The sequence below is a fragment of the Hetaerina americana genome, unplaced genomic scaffold, assembly GCF_022747635.1.
Source record: "Hetaerina americana unplaced genomic scaffold, ioHetAmer1.1.p SCAF_6, whole genome shotgun sequence".
In the NCBI taxonomy this organism is placed as follows: domain Eukaryota; kingdom Metazoa; phylum Arthropoda; class Insecta; order Odonata; family Calopterygidae; genus Hetaerina; species Hetaerina americana.
Genome location: NW_027287205.1, coordinates 7,307,371 through 7,331,948, shown reverse-complemented (window position 1 = coordinate 7,331,948; position 24,578 = coordinate 7,307,371). Strand labels below are relative to the sequence as shown.

The window sequence follows — 24,578 nt, the reverse complement described above, 5'->3', positions numbered from 1 at the left end:
AAGTGATGGGAAATATAAATAAAAACTATTGGGTTTAAAAATATATTATTTATGCCTGTTACTTAATTAATCAAAATTGAAACCTATCCATCATGAAAATTTCTTGATACACCGAATTCTGTGCCAACACTTATAATTACAGTGGTAAACAAATGTAAACAATATTGATGAGGTCATGATTGCCCTCATCAAAACTACGTATACAGTGTATTTGAGAAGACGATTCAATTTTTATAAGGAAAGACAAAAAGTATTTACAGAATATGAACTTTGAATTTTTCCGTGACATTTTATTTGAGTCTTAAGATCATAGAGCAAATACAAGTACTTAAAAAAATGCAAGAAATGGTAACCCTTGCGATGAAGTCAATGCTCTTATAATCCAGCTTAAATTTGTTTGTAGGGGGTACAAACAATTTCTGCGAGCGTACTGTTGCATATTTTATTATTTTTCTGGACGGTTTTGACCAGACATCTACATGCCAAATTTCTACTTTTTTGCCTCAACTTCAGTTCAACAACTGAGTGTACTGCTAAGTTTTGCTGGTGAGGAACTTGTTACAGACAAAGTTACCAAAAAATATGGGTTTTTATGTATGCATTGGCATTTTTTTAAAGCATATATGATGAAAATCTAGTTTTGAAAGGCCTGCAAAAATTCTCCTTCACCACTCTCACAGTAGTAGTAGTATTTATGGGAGGCGACCGACAGCTAAGGTCATTTGCGAAATTAGAAATGGATGGGAAAGGAGGAAGGGTGGAGAGAAACCGGGCATCGGCATTAGCCTACTCTTAAATGTAAGGCGCCAAGGGGTATGCAGTTTAACATCCCATTTGATGGTAGCATACTCACTCAAAGTGCTCTCCGCAAAGTACCCCAAGTAGGGATCAGGATTTTTTTTTTTAAGGTAATCTACCGGTTAAGGTAGGTTTTTGGATGGAAACAACTACCAAACAAATATTTTATTACTCCTAACAAAACACAAAATCCATCATCCTACTCTATATCAGGTCCCTCTTCATCCCTGAGTACTTTCTTCCTCCCTTCATCCCGTCCAACATCCCTATCCTGTTCCTTCCCTTTCCTCTTTTGCCCAACATTCTACCCTCTATCACAGTCTTCAACATCCCACTGCCGGTCAACACCCCCTTCATCCACTTTTCCTGCCTCCATAGGATTGCTCCCAACAAACCCCTCTCTTCGCCCACCATACGAAGTACTTCCTCATTTGTTTTCTTCTCTGTCCATTTCACCTTCTCCATTCTTCTCCACACCCACATTTCAAAAGCCTCCAATCTACCTCTATCCTCCTGCTTCAATGACCACGTTTCCGCACCGTACATAGCTACGCTCCATATCAAAGTTTTTACGAGTCTTTTCTTAACATCCTTACTCAAAGTCCCTGTCATCAACTCCCTCCTCCTTGTGAAAGCCTCTGCCTAGCGCAATTCTTCTCCTTACGTCCCTGTTACTTTGACCGTGTTGGTCCAAAACACTACCGAGATACGTAGACTGTTCTACCTGCTCTAGTTTTTGCCCTCCTATTTTAATGTTAAGCTTGGCCTTTTTCTTACAAGAAAATCGCATAACCTTTGTTTTATTAATATTGATTCTCATCCCATACCTGTCGCACTGAATTTCCAATTCACTCAGCAATGCTTTCAGTCCCTTGGCTGACTGACAAACTAAAGCTTGGTCATCAGCAAACCTAACTGATTTTACGAATTCCCCGCCCACTTTCATTCCTACCTCTAGTTCTTCCCATGCCTCTTTGATCATTTCCTCTGCATACAGGTTGAACAACAACGGTGATAATGGGCAACCCTGCCTTACACCCCTTCCTAACACTGCCCATCCGGACTCCCCGTTTCCCACCCGCACCCGAGCAGTCTGAGACATGTACAGGTTGCGGATTAGCCTCCTTTCCCTTCAATCTATTCCTATTTTCTGCAAATATACTCATTAGTTTTTCCCAATTCACTCTATCAAAAGCTTTTTCAAAATCTATGAAACAGGCAAATACCTCCTGGATGTGTTCTACATTCCTCTCGATTAATAATCTCATTACTGCAATGGCATCACGCGTACCTCTCCCCTTCCTAAACCCAAACTGATCATCCCCTAAGTAATCATTTGCCCTACTCTCTATCCTTATGTTTATCATCCTAAGAACAACTTTAGCTGCATGGGATATCAAACTAATTGTCCTATAGTCCTCACATGACGTGGCCTTTACCTTTTTCGGAATAGGAACTAAAACTGATCTCACAAAGTCTTCCGGCCAGATTCCCTCCTCATAAATACTACGGATCAGCCCATATATCCTCTTCCTCCCACCTTTTCCTAAGCATTTTAAAAGTTCCACGGGAATGTTATCTACCCCCACGGCCTTATTTAGTTTCATCTCCCTTAATGCCCTTTCTATCTCATTGTCTAGTATGCCTGGACCTAAGCTGTCTTCCTCTATGTCATTTTCTTTTTCAATGTCTAACTTTGTTGGTCTGAGTTCTTTACTATACAGTTCTTCTATATACTCCTTCCATCTCTCTTGGATCTTTCCTGCGTCAACTATTACCTTACCCGCCTTATCTCTAACTGTTAGCATAGCTCTTCCTTTCTTACTTCCCGATAACGATTTAACTTTGCTGTATAGCGCACCGATTTCACCCTTCCTCTGCAGACTTTCCATATCCTCGCCCTGCGTCTTTCACCATGCTTCTTTTGCTTTATTTGTTGCCCGCCTCAATTTATTGTTCAATTCTTTGTACTTCATTTTGCCCAATTCTGTATTGATATTCTTCCATTTTCGCCGCTCATCCATCTTTGTAATCATCTCATCCGTGATCCATGGTTTCCTAGTCCTTTTAGCGTTAACGGTTCCAATAGTGTCTTTTGCGGCTTTAGACAACCCTTTCTTGATCATTTCCCATTTTTCTTCGATAGTACTAAGCCCTTTATCATCCTCCATGATTTTCTCTACCGCCTGCTTGTATTCCTTCCTTTTCAACCCATTTAATGCTTCTACATTCCATTTTCTAACTCGCCGCCCCTGCCTTATCTTTTTGAAACGTACGCTACATTTCATAACAACTAAATTGTGGTCAGAGTCCGCATCCGCTCCCGGGAAGCTGTGGGAATTTATCACACTGTTCCTAAACCTGTGTCTAACCAGGATATAATCTAGCTGATATCTTCCTGAGTCACCTGGCATTTTCCATGTATACCTGCGTCTTTTGTGGTGTCTAAACCAAGTGTTGGTGATGACTAACCCCTGTCTCCTGCAGAACTCAACTGCTTTCTCCCCGCGGTCATTTCTCGTGCCTAAACCGTAGTCCCCCACCTCATTACCATCTCTTCCTTCGCCTACCGTCACATTCCAATCCCCCATCACTATCATATGTTTCCCTGCAGGAACACACGCGATCATGTCCTCTAAGTGATCGTATATCCTATCGACCTCTTCTTCCTTATGGTTGCCCGGTGGCATGTATACCTGAATAATAACTAAGTTCGTCGGTTCTGCTTTTATCTCCACTAGTAGTATTCTATCCGTTACCTGCTCTATGTTGACTACGCTTCTTCCTACCTCTTCATTTAATAATATGGCAACCCCTCGTTGACCCTTGTCCCCACCGCTGTATATTATTCTATACTTATCACTCCAGTAATCCCCGCTATCTTTCCATCTCACCTCGCATAGACCTAAAATATCTTTATTTCCCCTTTCCATCTCTCGCTTAACATTATCCAATTTCCCTGTCCTCATCATTGTCCTAACATTCCACGTTCCTATTCTAACTAATGTGGTCTTCTTCTCCTGCGTCTTCTGTCCTGCTGCTGCTGGTTTTCCCTGGGATCAGGATACCACTGAAAAATATGTTCTGTCTACAGGATTCGAACCCTTCGAACCCAGGCCCTCTCAGGAAGTCATTCTCATCTTAAGTGTCAGCCATCAATCTGATGTAGTGGCCTTCAGTATATATATGCAGTGCTAGGTTGGTAAAATAGTGGCAGGCATTATTTGTTATATCATAATCTATTAATTTATCACCCTTTCACAGGTATTAGGTACCCACATGTTAGTCATATCTCGGTAGATTTTGCCGGTTTTTCACACACCCCTTCCTGCGTGAGTGTTTTCCTGCAGTGAGTTTTATCGTTAAGGATACCAGTTCACCATCCTTAGTGCTTTTCCCACAAATTTATATACCTTTTACAATTGACCCAATTTTTCCCCAGTATAGCATTTTTTAATTAATTACTATTTTTAATGTATGTTTTTTTTTATTTTGTGTGTTATGACATCAATCAGCCTTTTCTGATTTTGCGTATGTGTGAAGTTCATAAACTGGAGGACTATTACTCAGTATTTGTGTAAAAATTTCTTGGATGCTTAACTTTGGTTTTGTTGTGAATTGTGCTCGGAAAGAATAAAGGCCTTCAACTTTCAGTTCCATTTCTCTTATTTTATGTGAGTGAACAAATCTGTTGATGTAGTATTAGATTTAAATGAACTCTTTGGCACCAGAAGTAAATACAGAAGTGAATTATTACGAAAGTCTTTTGTGTTTTCTGAATTCAGGAGTGATTTATCCAGTAGCGTATGATTTTCTTTATTCTTGGAGCATTTTTAAATGAATCAGGTGAACTCTTAAATGGCCATAATTTTCTTGTGTTTTTATTTTTCAACCTCAATGAAGTGACACATTGTAATTTTCAATTTTCAGAACAGTTAATGAATGTGGTGTCCTCCGTAAAGCACGAGAATGAAGATTTACAATCGGAGTTAAAGGAGTTGGAGAAGAAGTCGCAGTCCCTGGAATGCGAACTTCAATCATGCTCACTAAATTCAAAAACTATGCATCGAGAAATTGAACTGGAGTTGGAAAGGGAAGTCCTGAAATTTATTCCACCCGAATTAATTCCAAGAGAGCCAAAGACCAATGGCTCAAGGGAGGTGTCAGTGGTTGTAGGTGCGGTGAAAGGTCTGTCGAAGGCCTTTGAGGAGCACAAGTGGAAGAAGGATGCAATGGAGAGGAAGTTGACGGAAATGATGAAGGAAGCACGGGAGGTAAAGGCCGAGTGTCTGAAACTTAGAAGTGAGATCAACCGTAGGGATAACAGCTCAGGCTTAAGGACAGAAGGTTTGCCACCAATTTTGGAAACGGGTGAGGAGGAAGATGAAGATGATGAGGCCAGTGAGTCCCTTTCCAAGGACTCTCAGCCGAGTGGCAATGATGGGACATGTCAAGGGAATGACATCTGTGATGGAAGCGAGCCAAATTGGCAGAGAAGATGCCTCGTCCTTGAGGAAGAGATCAGCAGACTTAAATCTGAATGTGCATCTGGGCGAAAGGATTCTGAATTGTTTGATGACGATGATGAGGATGGAACTGAGGAAGTTGATGACTGGACTTGGCAGGGACCAAGCGTAGAGAGACTACTAGAGGCTAAAAATGTGAGTTTGGTTAATAATCTTTTCGTAAAAGATGGCGAGCACGTCATCACGACCATTTCTAATGACTTGGAAGTAGTGAATCCACTTCAGAGTACTAGAGAAAGTAATGGTTCAGGGAAAAGTGGTGTTCCCACATTGACAGAGCAGTATATTAAGGAGAAATCAAAGTTGGAGAGTATGATTGCTGAGTTGCGTGAACAGAAGAGCACATTAGAAGCAGCACAGGAGAATTCAATTGAAAAAATCTTGAAAATGGAGGATAAAATTTCGGCCTTGAGTGAAGACTTGGATGCTAAAGCAAAATCAATAATGGACTCGTTAGATGAAGAGAGGAAGCTTAAGGGCAAGCTATCAGAATATGAGACCAAAGTGGTTTCACTGGAAAAGCTACTAAATGCAAGGAATTCTAATGTGGAAGAACTTGAAGCTGAAATTGCATCATTGAATAGTAATTTACTAAATGAAAGGAGATGTGGGGATAAAATGAAGAAATCGATCTTGGAATTGAAAGATGAAGTATCTAAACTCGAAACTATAATCAAAAGCAAAGAAGATTTTTACAATGAGAAGGCAAAGGAGATAAACATTTTGGAAGAAAGGCAGAAGTTTCTGGAACAGAACCTGGAGGAAGAATCTAATATAAAAGAGGAGCACTCCAAGCTAGTGTCATATCTCGAAGGAAAAGTGGCTTCCCTGCAAGTGGATTTGGAACAGGAATGCAAACTAAAAGAGGAGGCTCACAGGGATCTGAATGAATTCAAGGAAAAGAATCAAGATTTGGATAATAAATTGGTGTATGAAGTTCAGCTTAAAGAGGAAGCTTTAAGAAAATTGACTGATGTTGAAGAAAGATTCCATGCAGTTCAGCAAAGTGTGCACCAGGAATTGATGTCCAAGAATGAATTCAGTAATAGAATAATAGAGCTTGAAAAGGGGTTGATTGCTGCTGAGGAGGAAGCTAAATTAGACCGTATTCTTAAGGACGAGGCTGTGATCAGGGCTAGTGAACAAGAAGAGCAGTTGAAAGGAGTGGAAAAAGAGCTGTTAGTTGCCAGAAGAAGCTTGGAAGAAAAGGATCAGTGTGTTGTAGACCTCATGGAAAAAATAAAAGCCCTGGAAATGGAAAGAGAAAGTATTATGTGTGTTGTAGGTGACAAGGCAAGAGAGATTTCATCATTGCGTTCTGAGAGGCAGCGTTTGATGGAGGCTATGTCTTCTGTGGAAAAGATGAGGCAAAAGGAGATGTTAAATGGCAGTGATTCCAATGCTGGATCAAGTGCGGGGAGCCCGGGAATGATTCAGAGAGATGGCAGCACACGCGAAGGAACAGACACGCCTCCTGGGGAAAAGGAGGCAGGTGACCTGGAAGATGATGGCACCATACAGCTGCTAGCAAAGTTGAAGAATCTTCAGTCTGAATCAGAGCAGCTAGCTGAGAGCTACAGGCAAGAGCAGCAAAGAAACAAGCACCTACAGAATGAGGTTTGTATGTTGGTATGCATTTTAACAACTACTTCAAATCCAAAACCTACCTTGAATGGAAGACTACCAATGAGAAAATAAAAATTTCTAGACTCTTTCCCAGCAAAAAGGGACTGTAATAAATTTTAATTCCATAGTGCTTCAGAGTTCCAGGTAACTTCATGTATTTCTTCTCAAAAAAAATATTCTACCACCCTTGGGAGATTGACTTAAGTCTACTGCAAGTTATTTTTATGAGATACCTGTCACTTAAGGTAGGTTATGGATGGACACAACTACCAAAAAATATCTTGTCTCTCATAACGAAACGGGCTAACATCCTGCTCTACTATGAGTCCCTCTTCATTTCCGTTTATTTCCTTCCTCCCTTCTTTTCATTCAAGATCCATATCCTATTCCTGCCCCTTCCTCGCTTGCCTAACATTCGCCCTTACATCACAATCGGCAACATCCCTCTGCCGATCATTATTTTTTCATCCATCATTCCTGCCTCCTTATAATTTCTCCCAACAATCCCCTCTCCTTCCCCACCATACCCAGCACTGCCTCATTTGTTTATCTTTCTGTCCTTCTTTCTCACCTTCTCCATCCTTCTCCTCACCAACATTACCAAACTCTCCAATCTACTATCTACTGTATGCCTATCATCCTGCTTCAATGACCATGTTTCCACGCCGTACATAACCATGCTCCGTTTCAAAATTTAAATGAGTCATTTCTGAACATCCCTGCTCAATGTCTTTGTCATTGATTCTCTCCTTCTTGTGAAAGCTTTTTTGCCTAACGCAATTCTTCTCCTTATGTCCCTACTTCTTTAACCACTGTGGTACAGAACACTTCCTAGATATGTGGACTCTTCCGCCTGCTCTAGTTTTTGCCCTCGTACTTTAACATTTAGCTTAGCTTTTCTCTTTATGGAAAACCACATAACCTTTGTTTTATTTACATTTATTTTCATCACATATCTATCGGCCTGAATTTCCAATTCACTCAGCAATACTTGCAACCCCTTGAGTGACTGACAAACTAAAACTTGATTGTCAGTAAACCTCACTGATTTTAAGAAATTCCCAACTTTCATTCCTATCTCCAGTTCTTCCCGAGCCTTTTCAATCCTTTTTAGTACGTTGAACAGCATAGGTTATAATGGACAACCCTGCCTTACACCTCTTTCTAACACTGCTCATCTGTACTCTCTGTCCCTCACTCCCACCTGAGCAATCTGGCATATTGCAGATTAGTCTTCTATCCCTCCAATCTACTCCTTTTTTCTGTATATATCCATTAGTTTTTCTCAATTTATTCTATCAAACACCTTTTGGAAATCTAAAAACGTGTATGCCCTGATTGTATTCTGTATTCCTAAATAAAACAGTGTCTGGCGTGACTCGGTGGAAAATCTTCATATTGAATTTGAAAAATAAACAACTTGGCTCTTCCACATAGAAAATTTTTATTTATGGCCTAGGTTTCGTTATGGTATAACATCTTCAGGTATGGACCTGAAGATGTTATACCCCTAATATATGGTGTCTCCGTAACTTTTATTATTCTCGAAAACATGAAATAATAAAAATGTAAAAATGTTAAAAATATTCTAGATTCACTTTTTATTTCTTGGAAATTTTTTATCAATTTATTTTGACAATTATAATTTCAATAAAATTTCCAAGTATGATAGCGCACCACTGAGAGGATGAAAATGTATGTTTTAAGCAGCCTCTCATGTAAACTCCCTAGATACATTCGCAGAAGCAAAAGGATTAATATTTCTTATTTGGTAAATATTAACTTTCTACTTCCTATTTGCACTTGGAACAGTTAAACAGTTATTTTTATTTCATGGGGAAACGTCACTCATATGTTGGTATTTTTAATTAGATCAAAGTTTTTTTGGTAACATCTGACTAAAAAGTTGCTAATTCCTTTCAGGTCCATGAGATGCTAGAAAAGGAGACAGCTCTGCAGGATGAACTTCAAAGACTTCGCCTGCACCTCGTGTCTGTTGAGGACAGGTATACCAAAGAGGCAGTCAATGCTGAAGAGAGAATCGCTTTCCTCAAGAATAAGCTCACCCAAGTTGAGGAAAGACTCCATGCCTCCTCATCGGCTTATACATCTGCGAGGTATGATCAAATGTATTTTGTACCCATAGTTCTGTATCACAGTGAAAATATACCATTCAAGAATAATGTTTCAAGTAATGTTTCGGAAGTAGTCATTATTTCTAAATAAATGTGTGTTTAATGCTAATTATATGGAAATCTGTCATTTGGAATGTAAATTGTATTCCTAACCCAACTATTCTTTATGGTAGTGTTTGAAAACTATGGTATTTTGTATTGAAATGTCATGTGAAGGTGTGGTTCACATTCTACAGAAAATGCAAAACAGAAAAATAACATCTCCCTACTTATGATATGACTCTACTTGTCTCCAGTTTAGTTTTTGAGAATTCAATTTTACAGTTTAGGATTAATGCATGCATTTATGCCAGTAGATAAAAATAGTGATAAGTCACAAGAACAATAAACATTGAAGTTTGAACCTCAAGTGCTTGTACCTGGTGGCTGGCCGTAGGTGGTGTAAATTTACTCTGGAAAACTTTTTAACATTATGATAGCCCCTTGCTTTTAAAAAATATTAATACACACGCTCTCCCTCTGTCTACCACAGCGTGAGGTCAAACCAGCAAGTGGAATCATTGGAGAATCAAATAAGGGCTCTGACAGAGAAGAAAGATGAATCAAAGAGCAGGCTAATGGCTGTGGAGGAGCTCCTCACCCAACAGGCAAAGGACTTGACCAACCTACAGACTGTACTGGAACAGTTCCAAAAAGGTGCCCTTCGCATGAGTTGAAAATGTCCAAACCTCCTGTTTTTTCCTTTCATGTGCACATGTTTTAGGTTTCATTAATTTCACCTTACTTTATGGTGGTAGGAAATATCATTAGCTTCAAATTTTCAGGACCTAATTAATTAATGAGTATGAGTCCTTACTAGGGGCCAAGAAACAATTTGTGGGATGGTAAAGGCTCAACAAAGGGTAGCCTAATTTGTTAAGTAGTCTTTTGATAAGATGGAAATTTAACACTTGAAGTGCTTGCAGACAAAGAACGTGGGAATCATTTGGCAAATGATGATTTTGTGCTAGATTGAAGTTGTTGAAGAAAGAGGAAAGGAAATATTCATTGACTGATGAAGTTCATTCAATCATTTTTAGCATAACTCACAGATTTTCCCTCGTCGGTGTATTTAAGTGAAATTAGAGAAATATATTTAAAAAACAATAAATTTAGGCAGCACTATTTCTTATGAACAAATGATTAAAACTAATTTCACCCCTAATTATAACCATTGAATCCTACCCAGTTGCCCTGTTGATACTTTTTTCTCCTCCCTGTAAAAATCTACATGAACGTTATTTTTCCAGCTTTTATGTCAAAAATGCATAATGACCATCCTTTATTAAATAATTTATAATTTTGCTAATGAAGATTCTTTACATTTCAGATAAGGATAGAGAAATATCTGTTGTGAAGGATAAGATGGGAGTGGAGATATCATCCCTGGAGAACAAGTGCAGTGAATTATCAGATGAGATTGTGAGCTTAAAGGTAAATTCTTTTCTGTTTCTGGTCCATGGGTTTCGACAAAAATTTGTCTAGTTATTAAATGTAATGCGCCTTAAAAATTATGTGCACGGCTGTTGGCATTTGAGATTTTGTCAATAAGAGTGATTGATGTCCTCATTCTCTGTTCAAATCTCAGCGCATTATTGATTATTTTTCATTGAGATTTGTAATAAATTAGTAAATTAAGCAATTGCAATTAATGCCCCAGCCAATTTTCGTTGACACCAATTGTTGTTGTGTCTGGGTGTGTCACTTGGCATTCATGGCCTTCATTCTAATGCCGCCACGACTTGCAGGGGCAGCTGGATCAAGCGAAGGAAGGACTCAGTGCTGCTGCTCGTCTGAGTGAGCAAGCAGACAAAAAATCTGAAATCATTACCTCTCTTAAAACAGAATGTAAGTATGGTCTCAAAAGTGCAATGATTACTCATTGGAAGAACCTGATATATTGATGCAATTACGAAAATAACTCATTTTACTGAGATTGGCCCCTTGTGAGATTATTTAGCGCTTCACATCCCTCTTTATGCATATACTATATTTCATTTGTTGAGGCATTTTTAGTTTTGAAATTTCACCTCTTGAGGTATCTTTTTAGTGGCAATTTTAATATTTCTCATTCTTTCGTGCTGTGTGTTGAAAGTTTCCTAGGGTTGATATTAATATTTTTCTTGAAAAAAAATATATATTCTATTCATGAGAAAATTCCTTTGCCACTACTGCCTAGTATTTGGTTGATGTTGCATTTGAGCAAACAGAAATGCTGGGCTCTTAATGTGTGGAGATTATTGAATTTCATAGATGAAGATGAAAGTGAAGCACATAAAACACTTGAAGAGTTTTAAAGGTAAAAATGGATAAAATGTTGGGTTCTTAAATTTGGTTTAGTCTAAGTTAATTTGGATTTGGGATGTCCAATACTCGATGTAGACCCTATGTTATCTAAAGCTTATCAATCATTATGTTGGGTATTCTGATTTCATCTATTATTGAAGGTCATAAAGTATATGACATACAGTAATATTGTTTAAATGAATGAAATTATAAATCGGTATTCAATTTGCTTTTGTTGCAGCTAAGTTTGATTTTAAATGCCAGCTTTTAAAACTACTTCTAAAGAGTCATTGCATCTTTTAACTTAAAATTATTTTTATAATTTTAAATTTTATATCTTAATTACGTTATCATTTTCATGTTTGTCGTGCTCTATCACAAATGATTAAAAGTTTGTTTTCCTGTCATTCTGTAAACAGCGATCAGAGGGATGTTCAGGTTTGATGTGTTATTTTTAAAGAGTAAACAAACCACTGGTCATTTCCATTGATACGGTCCCAGCGATTCATGTTGTGCAGTCTGAATGTATATTCTGTTCGTTTTTGCAAAATCATATTTGATTATTAATTTTTAATTGAATCGTTAGAGTATGAATGGACTGAATTAAGTCCCAAAAATCAACCTAAATGAAGGTTGTCATGTAATCAGTTCTGCATGCAAATTAAATTCCTGTGGTTGAAACCTTCTATAATAATGGTAATGTTTGCATCTTATAGCAATGCATGCAGTTTGGTGCATGCTTACAATCAAGTATTTCAAAGAACAAAGTAATGAGTCCCTTACTGATCTTGTTTGAAAATATTTGGGTATTCCAAGCATTTCATTATGCATTTGGGTATTTGTACTACTTAGCTAAGTTACCTGTTCAAAATATGTTTGTCATTGGCCTGTTGTGAGAGCTCGGGGTTTGTTGATCGTCTCTGCTCTAAGGGGGTAGAAGTGTATCTACATCTACACAATACCTGGCAAGCTACTGCAAGGGCGTATGACAGGGGGTGTTAGATCACTACCCGTAAAAGAGAAGAAAACCACATAAATCTTGTTTATAGCTATGCACTTAGTGATATATTTTTGCCTCAACATGTACTCTGCGCAGATTTTTTCCCTAAAATCCCAGTTGAAAAAGAATGTCTGCGTCTTTCATAATTCTTCGGTTAATTGTGTCCTTATTGAAAGGCAGCCTGATAATTTCTAATGCCTCTGACCCATCCTCTTCTGCATCAAGGGTCTCTCTGCATTAGTCCTTGGGGGAATGAACAGTTTCTGTTCAAGGGTTTATCAGTGTTTGGCTTTCTAGCCTACCCTTCTTCTGATCCAGTGCATCTTGTTTTTTTTGCATTCTCACTCTGATGTCTTTCTAGAGAGGATAGCTTTCTTGTTATTTATTTTTGAATGCTTTGATAATGTTTATAAGGTGATCTCCCAAAGAACACTATCACCCTAAAAGTAGTTGGTGCAAAAGTTGCAATGCATTACATTAAATGTATTTAATAAATAGTTAACAATAAATTTTTGTTCCCCCATGTAGAGTGGTAGCATGAGTGATAGAATTAATGATGAAAAAAATCCTTTCTTTGTAACAATTCAGGCATCAGTCTCAATTTCCATTATTTCCAAATCAAATTTAACATCCATTCCCACGGGTTAAATTCAAAATCGATGGTACTGTAACAGCTGCTTCAGCTGACTTCATTTTGAAAATTATTGTGGTGACGATGATTAAATAATTTTCTCAGAAAATACTGTGACGAATGCGTGTTTAAATGCTTTTAATTGAATAAAATCTTGCCACTTCTGCTGTTGCTTGACTGCTGGAGTGTGTATATCGCATAAGTTTTCACAGTGAATCATAGTCATTGGTGAGAAAATTTTGTTGTTGAAAATGGTTTAATTGTGCTCATTCATGATGGAGATGAGTGAAAAGTGAGGTCATGCTTTCAAGCCTGTGGATTTATATCCCTGTGCTTGGTGTGGTTTTCAAGATCAATTAATGTCTCGAGATTGTCACAGTTAGGAATTAAGTATGTGAGGATGTCTTGAAAGTATCGTCTCAATTTGTGATAAAAACTATTTTCCTGGACTGTCAAGAACTGTAGGCTGCAATATTTTTAACTAAAGAAACGTTATTGAATATTTGTGACCCTGTGGTGCTTCATAGTGTGATGCTGATGGAATACTGGGCTTAAAGTTTGTAATTCTCATTTGAACTTTGCCATGTGGGAATTTTTAAAAGCAGGTAATATGTCAAAACCTTTTCACTCATATTATGGTGTATGTGCCTTGCAAAGTGCCTGTTCTTCTCAAAGGTTTTTGTCAGTATCTGTGTCGCTTATGCCATTGCCCATTCTTTGTCCGTGGACTTTGTTGGTTGAAATTATATCACCAGGTTTGTTTATTCTTTAACAACACATTAAAACCCGTAAATGGAATTTATTTTCATATCAAATGTGTTAATTAGAATTTTTTTATGAAATGATATGCATGCTGATTTTAAAAATTAAAATTGCTGACTCATCTTTAGTTTCATGAACTATAGGTTTTGGTTATAGTTATGACATATACCAAGGAATGCATACTTTAAGCATTTTGGGGACCATAATGGTGTTCTAATTAATTAAATTATTTATATTTAGTTAGAAGTGACTGTTAAATGCATGTGTTAAATGTGATTGCTGACTTAAAGCATGTTTAAGGATCTATTTAAAGTGTCTGGAATCAGGTAGTAGAAATTGAAAAGTGACTTGCTTAGTGAAACTGTTATGAACATTACACATAAGGCATGTGTGTATTGAACTGAACTGTGATTGTTAAATAATTTTTCTGTTATTGCTCAGTGGTGACATGTCTACATTTTGTTTGCTGCAATATTTTACCATTTAGTAATTCATAGTAACCTTGTTTATTTAATTCTCCCTTAGGAAGTGGTTTCATTCCCTTTTGGCTTATAGGTGTAGCTGGTAAAGCTGGTTTAATGGTCAAATATCAGCTGGTAAATCTGGGGTTGTGATATTAAAAAACCCAGGATGCTTGCTGATATAAGGCTTTTAGCTAGCATTTCTGCTGACATAGTAGGCAAGTTTATTCTGGGGTCGCAAGTAATCCACCGATGAACTTTCATCACCCATATATTTTTTTATGCCACTATAAGGAAATAAAAGTTAGAAACATCTTTCCATTAGTTTGAATATAATTCGAATTTGAACTAATGTCATTAGATGGTAAATTGAGCCATCTTAGGTTTTGTTGTTTGCCATTTTTAACAATCATGTATTTGCATTATTGTTTGCACAAGTTTGGTAGCAGTTAATCTCTGAATGTTAATAGTTTTGTTATGATTTCAGCAGTATTTGTTATGTATTAATAATGGTTTGGTCCAATTTTTCTTCATAATAGAATTGTGCCTCTTCATGTTAAAAACGTAATATTTTAAGTTTAATTTAATCATTTTTGCCATTTTATTGGTTGCACTTTCTTTTTCAAAGAATAGCATACAAAAATTGACCTGCATCAAATCTCATTAAAAAGCATGAAATGTGTTGTTAGAGCATGACCCTTTGGAAAAGGGTTATCCAATTTCCCAGTATTTCCTCTAGGCTGGTATCTGCTTTTATATATATTCTTTCAAAAAAGTGAACATAAATTTATCTATTTATCATGCATAAATCTCACCTTGAATTAGATCAAAGTAATATCATGTATGTCATGGGAAATATCAATGAATCAACTGGGATATTAATATAATGGACTGCTCTTTAAGCTATTGTTTGTATTTCAGCTTGAAGCATGGAACTTGCCAAGCGATTTGACTTTAATAGGTACTCATAAAATTTATAACTGCAAAATGCTATGAATATACATCAATATATTATGAAAAGAGCCCTCCCCTTTTTATCATTCATGGGAATGATCATTTCAGATTAGTTTTCAATTAGTTAAACTCATATTTTCTGTTAAGATATTTTGATGGTTAGATAGTTGATAGTAGCGTGTTCAATGTGGAAAGGTATTGCTTATTAATGGACCAAATAGTCACACTATTTACTTTCTGAGATATTAACCAGTAAGATATTTATGCATTACAAAATGGCGGGGGTACATCAGAAATGTGGGAGCGGAAATAATAATCAAAATCCTTGGCTTAAGTGTGAATTGGACTAAAAAATATGGTGAAATCTGATGCCATGACAATGATGAATTGATGAAATTGTAAGGAGGAAACAGCAGTGAACTAACAAACTTACTTATAAAGCTACAACAATAAATTAACAAAATTTTGAAATTTGTTTACTCTCATTCATTGCTTCGTTTTAAAAAATACATTTTATATTCTTCATAATATGTTTTACATGCTTCATTCATATATACCTACACTGTTGAACTATTGCTTTTGGTCTGCACTGGTTTCTGCCTTTGCTGCCATCTCTCTAATTTTTACTGCTGATATAAATACCATTTATGGCCGTAAGAAATGCTCTGCTTAACAATCATCCCCCAATTTCATTGAAGTCCTTTAAGGCAGAATATAAAAATGAAAATTAATCTTTTATTTCACTTAATTTGTGTAATCACAATATGAAACATGGTCAGACTGCGTAATTTGTTTATTATCCCATTCTCAACTAGCAATTTTCATTCTAATGTGGTATAAACTCAGCATTATTTGTTCTGATATTGAAACATCTACTCGTCATGGCATCATGCATACTGCTATGGAATTAATAGGTTAGGGAATAAATATTCGCTAAAAATGAGGCGAATATGTCAACGTCTCGTGCCAAATCTCATTTTGCGCACAAAATTATATTGCATTTAGCAATAAATGTGGAATTACTAAAGGAAGTATCAAAAAGGAATATACATTCAGAATTAGCTTAAACAACAAAAGTCATCATATTGTTAAAATTTGTAAAAATATCCTAAATTTTATGTAGATAGGCCTTAAATGAAGGACCTGTTTGCAATTCAATGAAAGGTAAATGAACAATTCTTTTACATAGTGTCCCTGGTTATCAGTTTACCTTAATGGATAATTTGTTCAATGGTACTATCATGCTAGCTGTATGTATAATTATTGGTCCAAAAGAACAATTTTTTAGTTTCACTGCCATTGAATGATAAACAAACATCAGTTCAGAAAAAACTGAGGAATGATTGGCTCATATTCACAAATATCGTAACTGATTTTGTTGTTGACTCCTATACCTATCAGGCGTGACCTTCGTATATTTTGTCATCTTTCAACTATTTTGGTGAGAAAATTCAAATAAAAAATTGGATAATACGTTTACATATTGTAGTCAATTTTGCTTTATCATAAGGGTGTAAGATTTTCAGTTGTACGCACCTTAGTCCTTTTAAATAATGGATAGTTTTAAGTGCATGCATTTTGAACTAGTAATGTTTCCTTTGTGTTATAACCATCATAATACCTTATTAAACGCAGTTTTTAGCATTTTTTATTTGTTTTATCATAATATATCGTGTGTTAAAGCACATTTAATTTTTGGTAGTCATTAATGGTGATTTGTATTGGTTTCAATAATTAATTATTTGATGTAAGTGAAGTTAACACAGCCGCCTGTTGTAGTTATTTTTATTAATATTAAGTTGAAATTTAGATAAATTTAAGATGATATTTTCAAGTTAGCCGCGTTACTACTGCATAGTATCAAACCTATGCCCACAGACATACGTATGAAACTTTATAGCCTTTTTTTCTTGGGTTTTGCATTCAATTTTTGTGTAGTTTGCTTGGTTGACATGATGCCTTTATCACAGTGAATGTGAAATGGCATTGTGCATCAGCAGTTTGCCTTATTTCAGCTTCATTGTGCATGTAAGTAGACATTTGTTTAATGTAAAATTGCAGTATGGCAAATGTTAATACATATGACCGCTTTTGGTACTGCATTGCATAAACAGTTCTGAGAACATTTTCCATTGCATTGAAAAATGATGATTCTTGTATTAAAAGTAGGTGGTACATGATGTCTCTGTTTTCAGCTTATATTTACCATTTCAATGGACTTAAAAATGCCTGAGAACTTTATTTGGGAGACACTTTTTGGACAATTTGGGAGTGCTTGTGTAATCTCATGTGGTAACTGTGAGTATAATATTGTAACTCAGATTGCCATGTGGGGTTTCACAGGTCATAACCTCATTCATCCTGACTATCGGTGCATTTTGTTTCTTGTTGGTTTTAGCCACTAGGGATAATGGCAGAATATCCAGGAAGTCAATAATATATTATCGTTTATTGAATTTGAGTTGAATTTCTGACCTTTCAAACTGTCTGTGGTGTTAATCCTCAAGAGGAAAGCAGTATATATTTGTGGCAGCAATGATGATATAGTTCACCATTAGATATTTTCTCTGTCATAGATTTATTCTATAAAATTTGGAATATCCTGTAAATAAACGAGAGTATATCCATCAAAGTTGGTTAACTTGTTAAAATGCAACCAGTCGAGAGGAAAAATTAAATTTTCATAAAAAAATATAGTTAACTATTAGAGTCTGATAACAGGTTTCTTTATGCCATTTTAGAAATACATTGGTCTCTCTCTGCAAATAAATGCAATAGCCATGCAGTAATCATATCCATAGGTGTGACATTCCTATTGCAGTTTTAGGATTTGGATATCTTAATTGTTTTCAAGTAATAACTTTTCCCATTTTTCTATTTGTAATTGGGAATACAGTTTTGTCTGTGCTGCTCGCAAAATTTAAGTGTATTCGCTCATTAAAATGCCAAACGTTAATTTGAACATAATTTTTCCAAGTTTATCGGTAAACATGATTAAAACAATCAACATTTTTTAAATTTTTTGCGAAGGGAAACTATCTTTGTAGGATAATTTGCTTTAATCATTTGTTATTTCTAACATTGGTAGTTTAATTTGATTTGTTTTGGAATATTTAGTGCACACACCATTTTATATATTGGTAGACAACCCCATGGTTTCATACCAAATTGTAAAATTATTTAAGTGCAGGATAACTTAAAAGCTGTAATAATAGCATGCTTCATATCTGACCATTTGGAGGGGGGAGGACAGAGGTTTAAGGGTTTTATTTAAAAATATAATGATGATCCATTTGAAATTGCTGTTGAAATTACCTATTGTAATATTCCTTTTGAATTGAGACTATCCAATTACATATCATATTTATTGACAGCTTTTATGAACTGTGAAATGGATTGTTCATGGAATATTTTTTGCATGAAATCCTTGATTGATAGAAATGGCAATATACACTTGATCTCCAGGATGGAAATATTATTTTTTTTGCGTTTTCGTTTTAATCATTTATTGGATTATACATCTATATGGCCACAGCGCTTAGTTATTGAATTTAATTTTATTAATTTTTAAATTCAGTTGCCCTGGTTTGTTTTGTAATACTTGCCAAACTCTGCATCAAGAAAATGCATGTTTTGGTTTTTTATTGATTGCATTTTAATTTTTACGATGGATGCTCGCCACCCATGCTACTATTTGGATTACTTTCATTAGTGCCATTGGTTCATTGCCATCTTTATTTATTCATTTCACACTTTTTATTTGGAGATAAGCTTACATTTTGCTGTAGCACAGTGAGGAACATTTTAGTCAGTCATTGCAAATATGTTGACTGAATGACTTCAGAGAATATATATTATTATGTTCAACGAAAAAGGAACTGTTCAAAGGGCATGCTATGTCAGCTGCTTTAATAAACATCTCAACCATTTTTATTTAACCATTTTTAAGATACATTCATTTGTTTCTTAATTGTTATATTTGCCATTATGCAAGTAAAATACATTTATGTATTTTCTCAATCATTAAAAAATTTTCCTTTTGTAATTTGTGGAAAACTTAAAATCAGTTAAACAAATAACCATCTAGGGCATAACAAATCATTCGAAAAAAAGGCATTTTTTTTGCACCTACAGAACAGTGTGTTTATTAGATGGCAAATTTGGATTTCTTGATTGAATAATGGCGATTATTCAATTTTTCTGTTCTGTTAAAAATAAATTATCAAAGGGCATGCTATTTCAGTTGCATGAAAAAAAATCTGAATCACTTTGGACCTGATAAATCATGTGCAAAAGTTATTTTTTTTTGCATACTGGGTGTATTTAAAAAGTAGGCATGTGAGTTTCTGGGATGAAGTAACTTTGCATGTATTAAATATCTACATTCAAGGTTAAGTTAAAATTTTTTTAACTGTTGACCGCTGGAAATATTTATTTGATTATTTTTTGTAAATGTTTCAGTATTTCTTAATCTTAGTGGATGATTTGATCTTTATAAATATATTGTAGAATAAGATTTTAAATTACCTCATTTTATTTATGGGGCAATTTTTTTATAGAGCTAGTTTTCAGCTGAATATTGTTTAATGTACATTGATATAAAAATGCTTTCCACTCAAAAATGGCTAGAGTTGTGGGCTTTGATTGTTCATTATTTGCCCCCGTTAAAGTGCCAGTAATTAAATACCTGGTGTGAGAGATTAAGTTCAAAGGTGTTTGGATGGGTCAGTAATTTTGATGAAATATCCTGTCGGTGTTTTTTCAGGTGTTTGTACTTCTGTGGATTTACATATTTAGTGAATTAGTGAATTTTTTAATAATTTTGCATAGAAAATACTTTGTGAATAGTTAGTTGCATGCCATGGTTAATGGGATGATAAAACTTGTTTCACCAATTTCAGAGAATCACTGTAGCTTCAAGTGACAACATGCCTTGAAATATTTGGATTGATTTAGTCATTACCTTAATATCTTTGTTGACATGATCATTGGTAACTTTCTTGATGGATTGTCTCGGCAAAAGGTCCCCTATATCAGGAGATGAGCCATGGGTGTATCACTCTCTTTGCAAAGTCATATAGCAATGGAGCCGTCCAGGATTCTTGAACTGGAGGCGATCAGAATTGAATAAAAGTGGGACATTGCTCATTTCTTTCCTTTGAATTCAGTCAATTTTAATTGGGATTTTAATCAAGACGATACTGAGTACTCACAATCCGGTGGAGTAAATTCAAATTTGATCACGTGGTGTGATGAAATTTGTACATTTTATGAATACATCCACTTGAAAAATGAAAAGCATTCGACTAGAGCTGATTGAATACTCTGATGCTGAAATGGTGTCCATCTCTTCTGGTAAATCACTCAACCAGCATGATTTTGAGCCGATGAACTTGCTGTTTTGTCATTTGTAGTAAAATTTAATTTGAATTCTATCTTGAACAGTGAAGGGAGTAGCATTCACAGTTTGGCCATTAACTTATAAGTAGTGTAATATTTTTTTTATAAATCTAATTTCATAGAGTTGAGTAATTAAATGAATTGGAGACCTTCACCAAAGGTTTGGTGGCTGCTTTGGCTGGAGGGTTTTGTGGAATGGCTCTGGTGGCCCAATGATGAGTATTACATCAGGTACTGGTGGGCATGTTGAATAGTGCCAGTGCTTGTGTTATACTCTTTCTTTGGCCATTTTAATCTCCTGATTGATTGCCTGCTGACAGGAGGCTTCGTCGAAATGATTTCACAAAGCAAGAGAGTGCTCTAGTCTACATAGTAGCATGCAATGGCTCAATATCCCTTTCTCATTATGTACCCGGCCCTACCTCATGTATTTATTTGTTTCCTAGCATGTTTATTGATATAATACGATTGATTGTATGTACCATTGTGGACTTTTTATAAATTTTGGTATTTGGTTTTAATAGGTATGGGTTAAATCATGTTACTTCCTGTAAACTTATTTTTTATTAAAATTTTAAAGGTTGTGAGCTGATCTTAATATGTCTGTCTAAATATTCTCCCTGATTTGTTTATAGTGAAAAAGCTCAATGCTAGTCTAATATCAGCTGAAGAAAGACTGCGAAATGCTAGCCTCAGCGTAGAAGGAAAAGTTGACAAGTAAGTAAAAATTAATTGCTATGTAATGAGATTAAAATATGATTGATAGAAAATCATGATAGAAGAAATATAATACCTCTTTAGAGGAGTTACTTATTCAGACAGGAGAGAAAATAATTATAGTTATTTTGAATCATCCTCTCTTTTAAAAAAAATACAGCTGAGCAGTGAATGGTACATTCATAAATTGTGTTTTTCAAAATTCAACGACTTAACTAGAGCAATAACACAACAGTTGGAAAACACATAAAAATATATCTTGTAGCATCTTCTTTATGGTCTTCTGTATCACAGTCATGGTTTTTAGTATAAGGACTATGATATGGTCATTAAATAAAAAATCCAAAGTGAATTCTATCAATTATTTTTTAATTGTGAAGAAATTCTACAAGTTATGGCAAGTACTGTTTCAAAATGATTGCAAAGCAATGGTCTCCTGGAATCTGCTCTTAAGAATCTTAGTATTGATTCCCTTTTGAAGAAAACACGTCAGCTAGTGCTGTGCAAATGACTGGGGTATATTCAAAGACTAGCTATAAAGACTAGGCATATTCAAAGCGTAATTGGGTCTTTAAAAATTAAATTTGTAAGTAAAATTTTTCATTGACTGTTATTTTCATACAAGCTTACTTCACTTTTCCTCATAATTGCTGTGCACTTCCAAGTCCTTTTCGTTACGCTACACCAGCTCCTTGGATCCCTCAGCGTTGGACACTGTCTCAGACTTAACTCTGTCGAATTTCTCCGTATTTCAAAGAATGGTAAAAAACCCTGCAAATCCACAGTTCACAATTTACCAGCACCCGGCCATGGTTTTATTGCCATGAAGCATCATCAGGTGTGACCTGAAACCATGGTTGTACATGAATAAATTGTGAATTGTAGAATTGCAATGTTTTCTAGCATTCCTTGCAGTCCCTCAGCATAGAAGTTTGATACCTAGGGCCAGAAGCAGTTGGCAATGGCGGTCTTGAGGTCCCCATCACCTTAGTGTCCAACAAACCACTGTTTCAAGTGCAAGATGAGCAAATAGTCACTAGGTGCTAGGTCAAGACTTGATAGCAGTCCAAAAATGTTGGTCCACTCAACATTCTTTGCTTTGGTTGGTCAGGAAGCATTTTTGGAAACCACCTTGCACACAATCTGTGATATCGGGGCTTACCCATGAAATTAGGCTTCGTAGTGATGCATCCAATAAGAGGAAAAGTTATCAGCCCCAGAACACTAATTGTTGATTGGGTCGCAGGTCATGGTCCACTTGTTGAGTCATTTCATCGGCTTGGACACTGGGCCCGTCACTTAACTCTTCATCGTGCACATCTGAGCGGCCATTTTTGAACCCTGGACACCATTGTCTAACCTTTCCTTCACCCATTATTACTGTAGGTCAATAAACTAAGCACATCTCTTGAATTTTAGTAGCTGATGATCCTGTTGCACAAACTTCACAATTAGCACCAGGGGTTATGGGCATAGATATTGTTACCAGTATTCACTAACAGTCAAACAGCTATTGAAGCAAAACAAGAATTTCAGTGGCTGTGGAAACAATCAATAAATGGCACTGGAGGCACGCAACTTTGGTCTTACCCGCCAATATTGAAATATAAGAAAATGGCTCTTACCAGGTGTACAATTACATAATGCTGATTTAAAAAAAATTAAAATTCGGAAGAATGATAAAAAGAGCTTTATTCAAAGTATGCTGCGTTGCTAGTTAGACATTTTTCCCATCTCTCGGGTAATATGTAGATACCACGCCAAGTAAAAATCTTTCCCCTTTGCCGCAAACCATTCATCGAGCCATTTTTTCACATCTTCATGGTGATTTTCCATGTTCCTTGTGTGGAATATTGAAGTCACCAATTTTGTAACACTGAAACCATCATTTACACGTATCTTGCGATGGAGCATATTCACCATAACCCTTTAAAAGTAATCGTTTATAATTCAGGTACTATTGCTCCATGGCCCGAGATTACAGCATTAATAAACTGAGGCAGGAAGACAATAAGCTGAAAGAGGTATGGTGGAAGACAGTGCAAGGATATTGAAAGTTTGCAGAGGAAGGGGGAAATTGGTGTGCTACACAGGAAGGTTATAACACTGTCGGACAATATGAAGAAAAAATCTGTACAAACTATGAAAGATAAGTCAGGAAAATAATTATTTGAACCAGGAAAGATTCTAGAGAGATGGAGGGTATATGTATGGAGAAACTATATGGTAAAGACATAAGGCCAGCTTAGGCATAGAAAAAGAGCATGACATAGATGAGAGTAGTTAAGGTCCAGGCATACTTGACGATGAGATATAAAAGGCATTGGAATTAAAATCAAATGAAGCCTTGGGGATGGACGTTATTCCCTTTGAGTTACTTAATGGTCTAGGGAAATGGGTAGGAAGAGTTTTTATGGACTAATTTATGATATTTATGAGGGAGGAGTTTGGCTGGAAAATTTTGTCAGGTCAGTGTTAGTTCCTATCCCAAAAAAGGAGAATACTACATCATGTGAGGACTACAGAACATTAAGTTTGATTTCGCACGCAGCTAAATTGGTTCTCGGGATTGTCAGAGAAGGGTTCAGGAAGGGGAGAGGCATGTTTGATGCCATTGGAGTAATGAGAACATCAATGGAGAAGAACATGGCATACAATCGGAATGTATTTGTCTGTTTTGTTGATTTCAAGGTGTTTGAGTGAGTGGATTGGGAAAAACTAATGAGTATATTGCTGAAAATAGGAATGGATTGGAGGGAAAGGAGGCTAATCCGCAACCTGTACATGTCTCAGACTGCTAAGGTGCGGGTGGGGAACGGGGAGTCCAGATGGGCAGTGTTAGGAAGAGGTGTAAGGTAGGGTTGCCCATTATCACCGTTGCTGTTCAGCCTGTATGTGGAGGAAATGATTAAAGAGGCATGGGAAGAACTGGAGGTAGGAACGAAAGTCAGCAGGAAATCATAAAATCAGATTTGCAGATGACCAAGCTTTAGTTTTTCAGTCAGCTGTGGGGTTGCAAGCATCGCTGAGTACATAGGAAATTCAGTGCAATAGAGATGGGATAAGAATAAATGTGAAAAAAGAAATAAAAAAAGGTTATGTGATATTGAGAAAAAGAAAAGCCAAGTTAATGTTGAGGTAATCATAAGGTTGAGATGGAACAATGCTTTATCTTTCTCTGAAGTGTTGTTGACCAAAATGGTCAAAGTAGTGAGGGCATAAGAAGAATTTCATTAGGCAAAG

The 24,578-nt window shown here is 36.1% G+C and overlaps 1 protein-coding gene across 1 annotated transcript in view; it reads left to right on the top strand.

The window, feature by feature from the left end:
- The window catches only part of LOC139694993 (thyroid receptor-interacting protein 11-like), a 70,263-nt gene that overhangs the window by 43,211 nt on the left and 2,474 nt on the right, over nucleotides 1-24,578 (top strand). Inside the window, exons 12-17 of the mRNA XM_071593559.1 lie at nucleotides 4,729-6,941; nucleotides 8,874-9,067; nucleotides 9,618-9,781; nucleotides 10,455-10,558; nucleotides 10,873-10,972; nucleotides 21,254-21,335. Coding sequence (XP_071449660.1) covers nucleotides 4,729-6,941; nucleotides 8,874-9,067; nucleotides 9,618-9,781; nucleotides 10,455-10,558; nucleotides 10,873-10,972; nucleotides 21,254-21,335 — 2,857 coding nt within the window. The remainder of the gene's footprint in view (nucleotides 1-4,728; nucleotides 6,942-8,873; nucleotides 9,068-9,617; nucleotides 9,782-10,454; nucleotides 10,559-10,872; nucleotides 10,973-21,253; nucleotides 21,336-24,578) is intronic.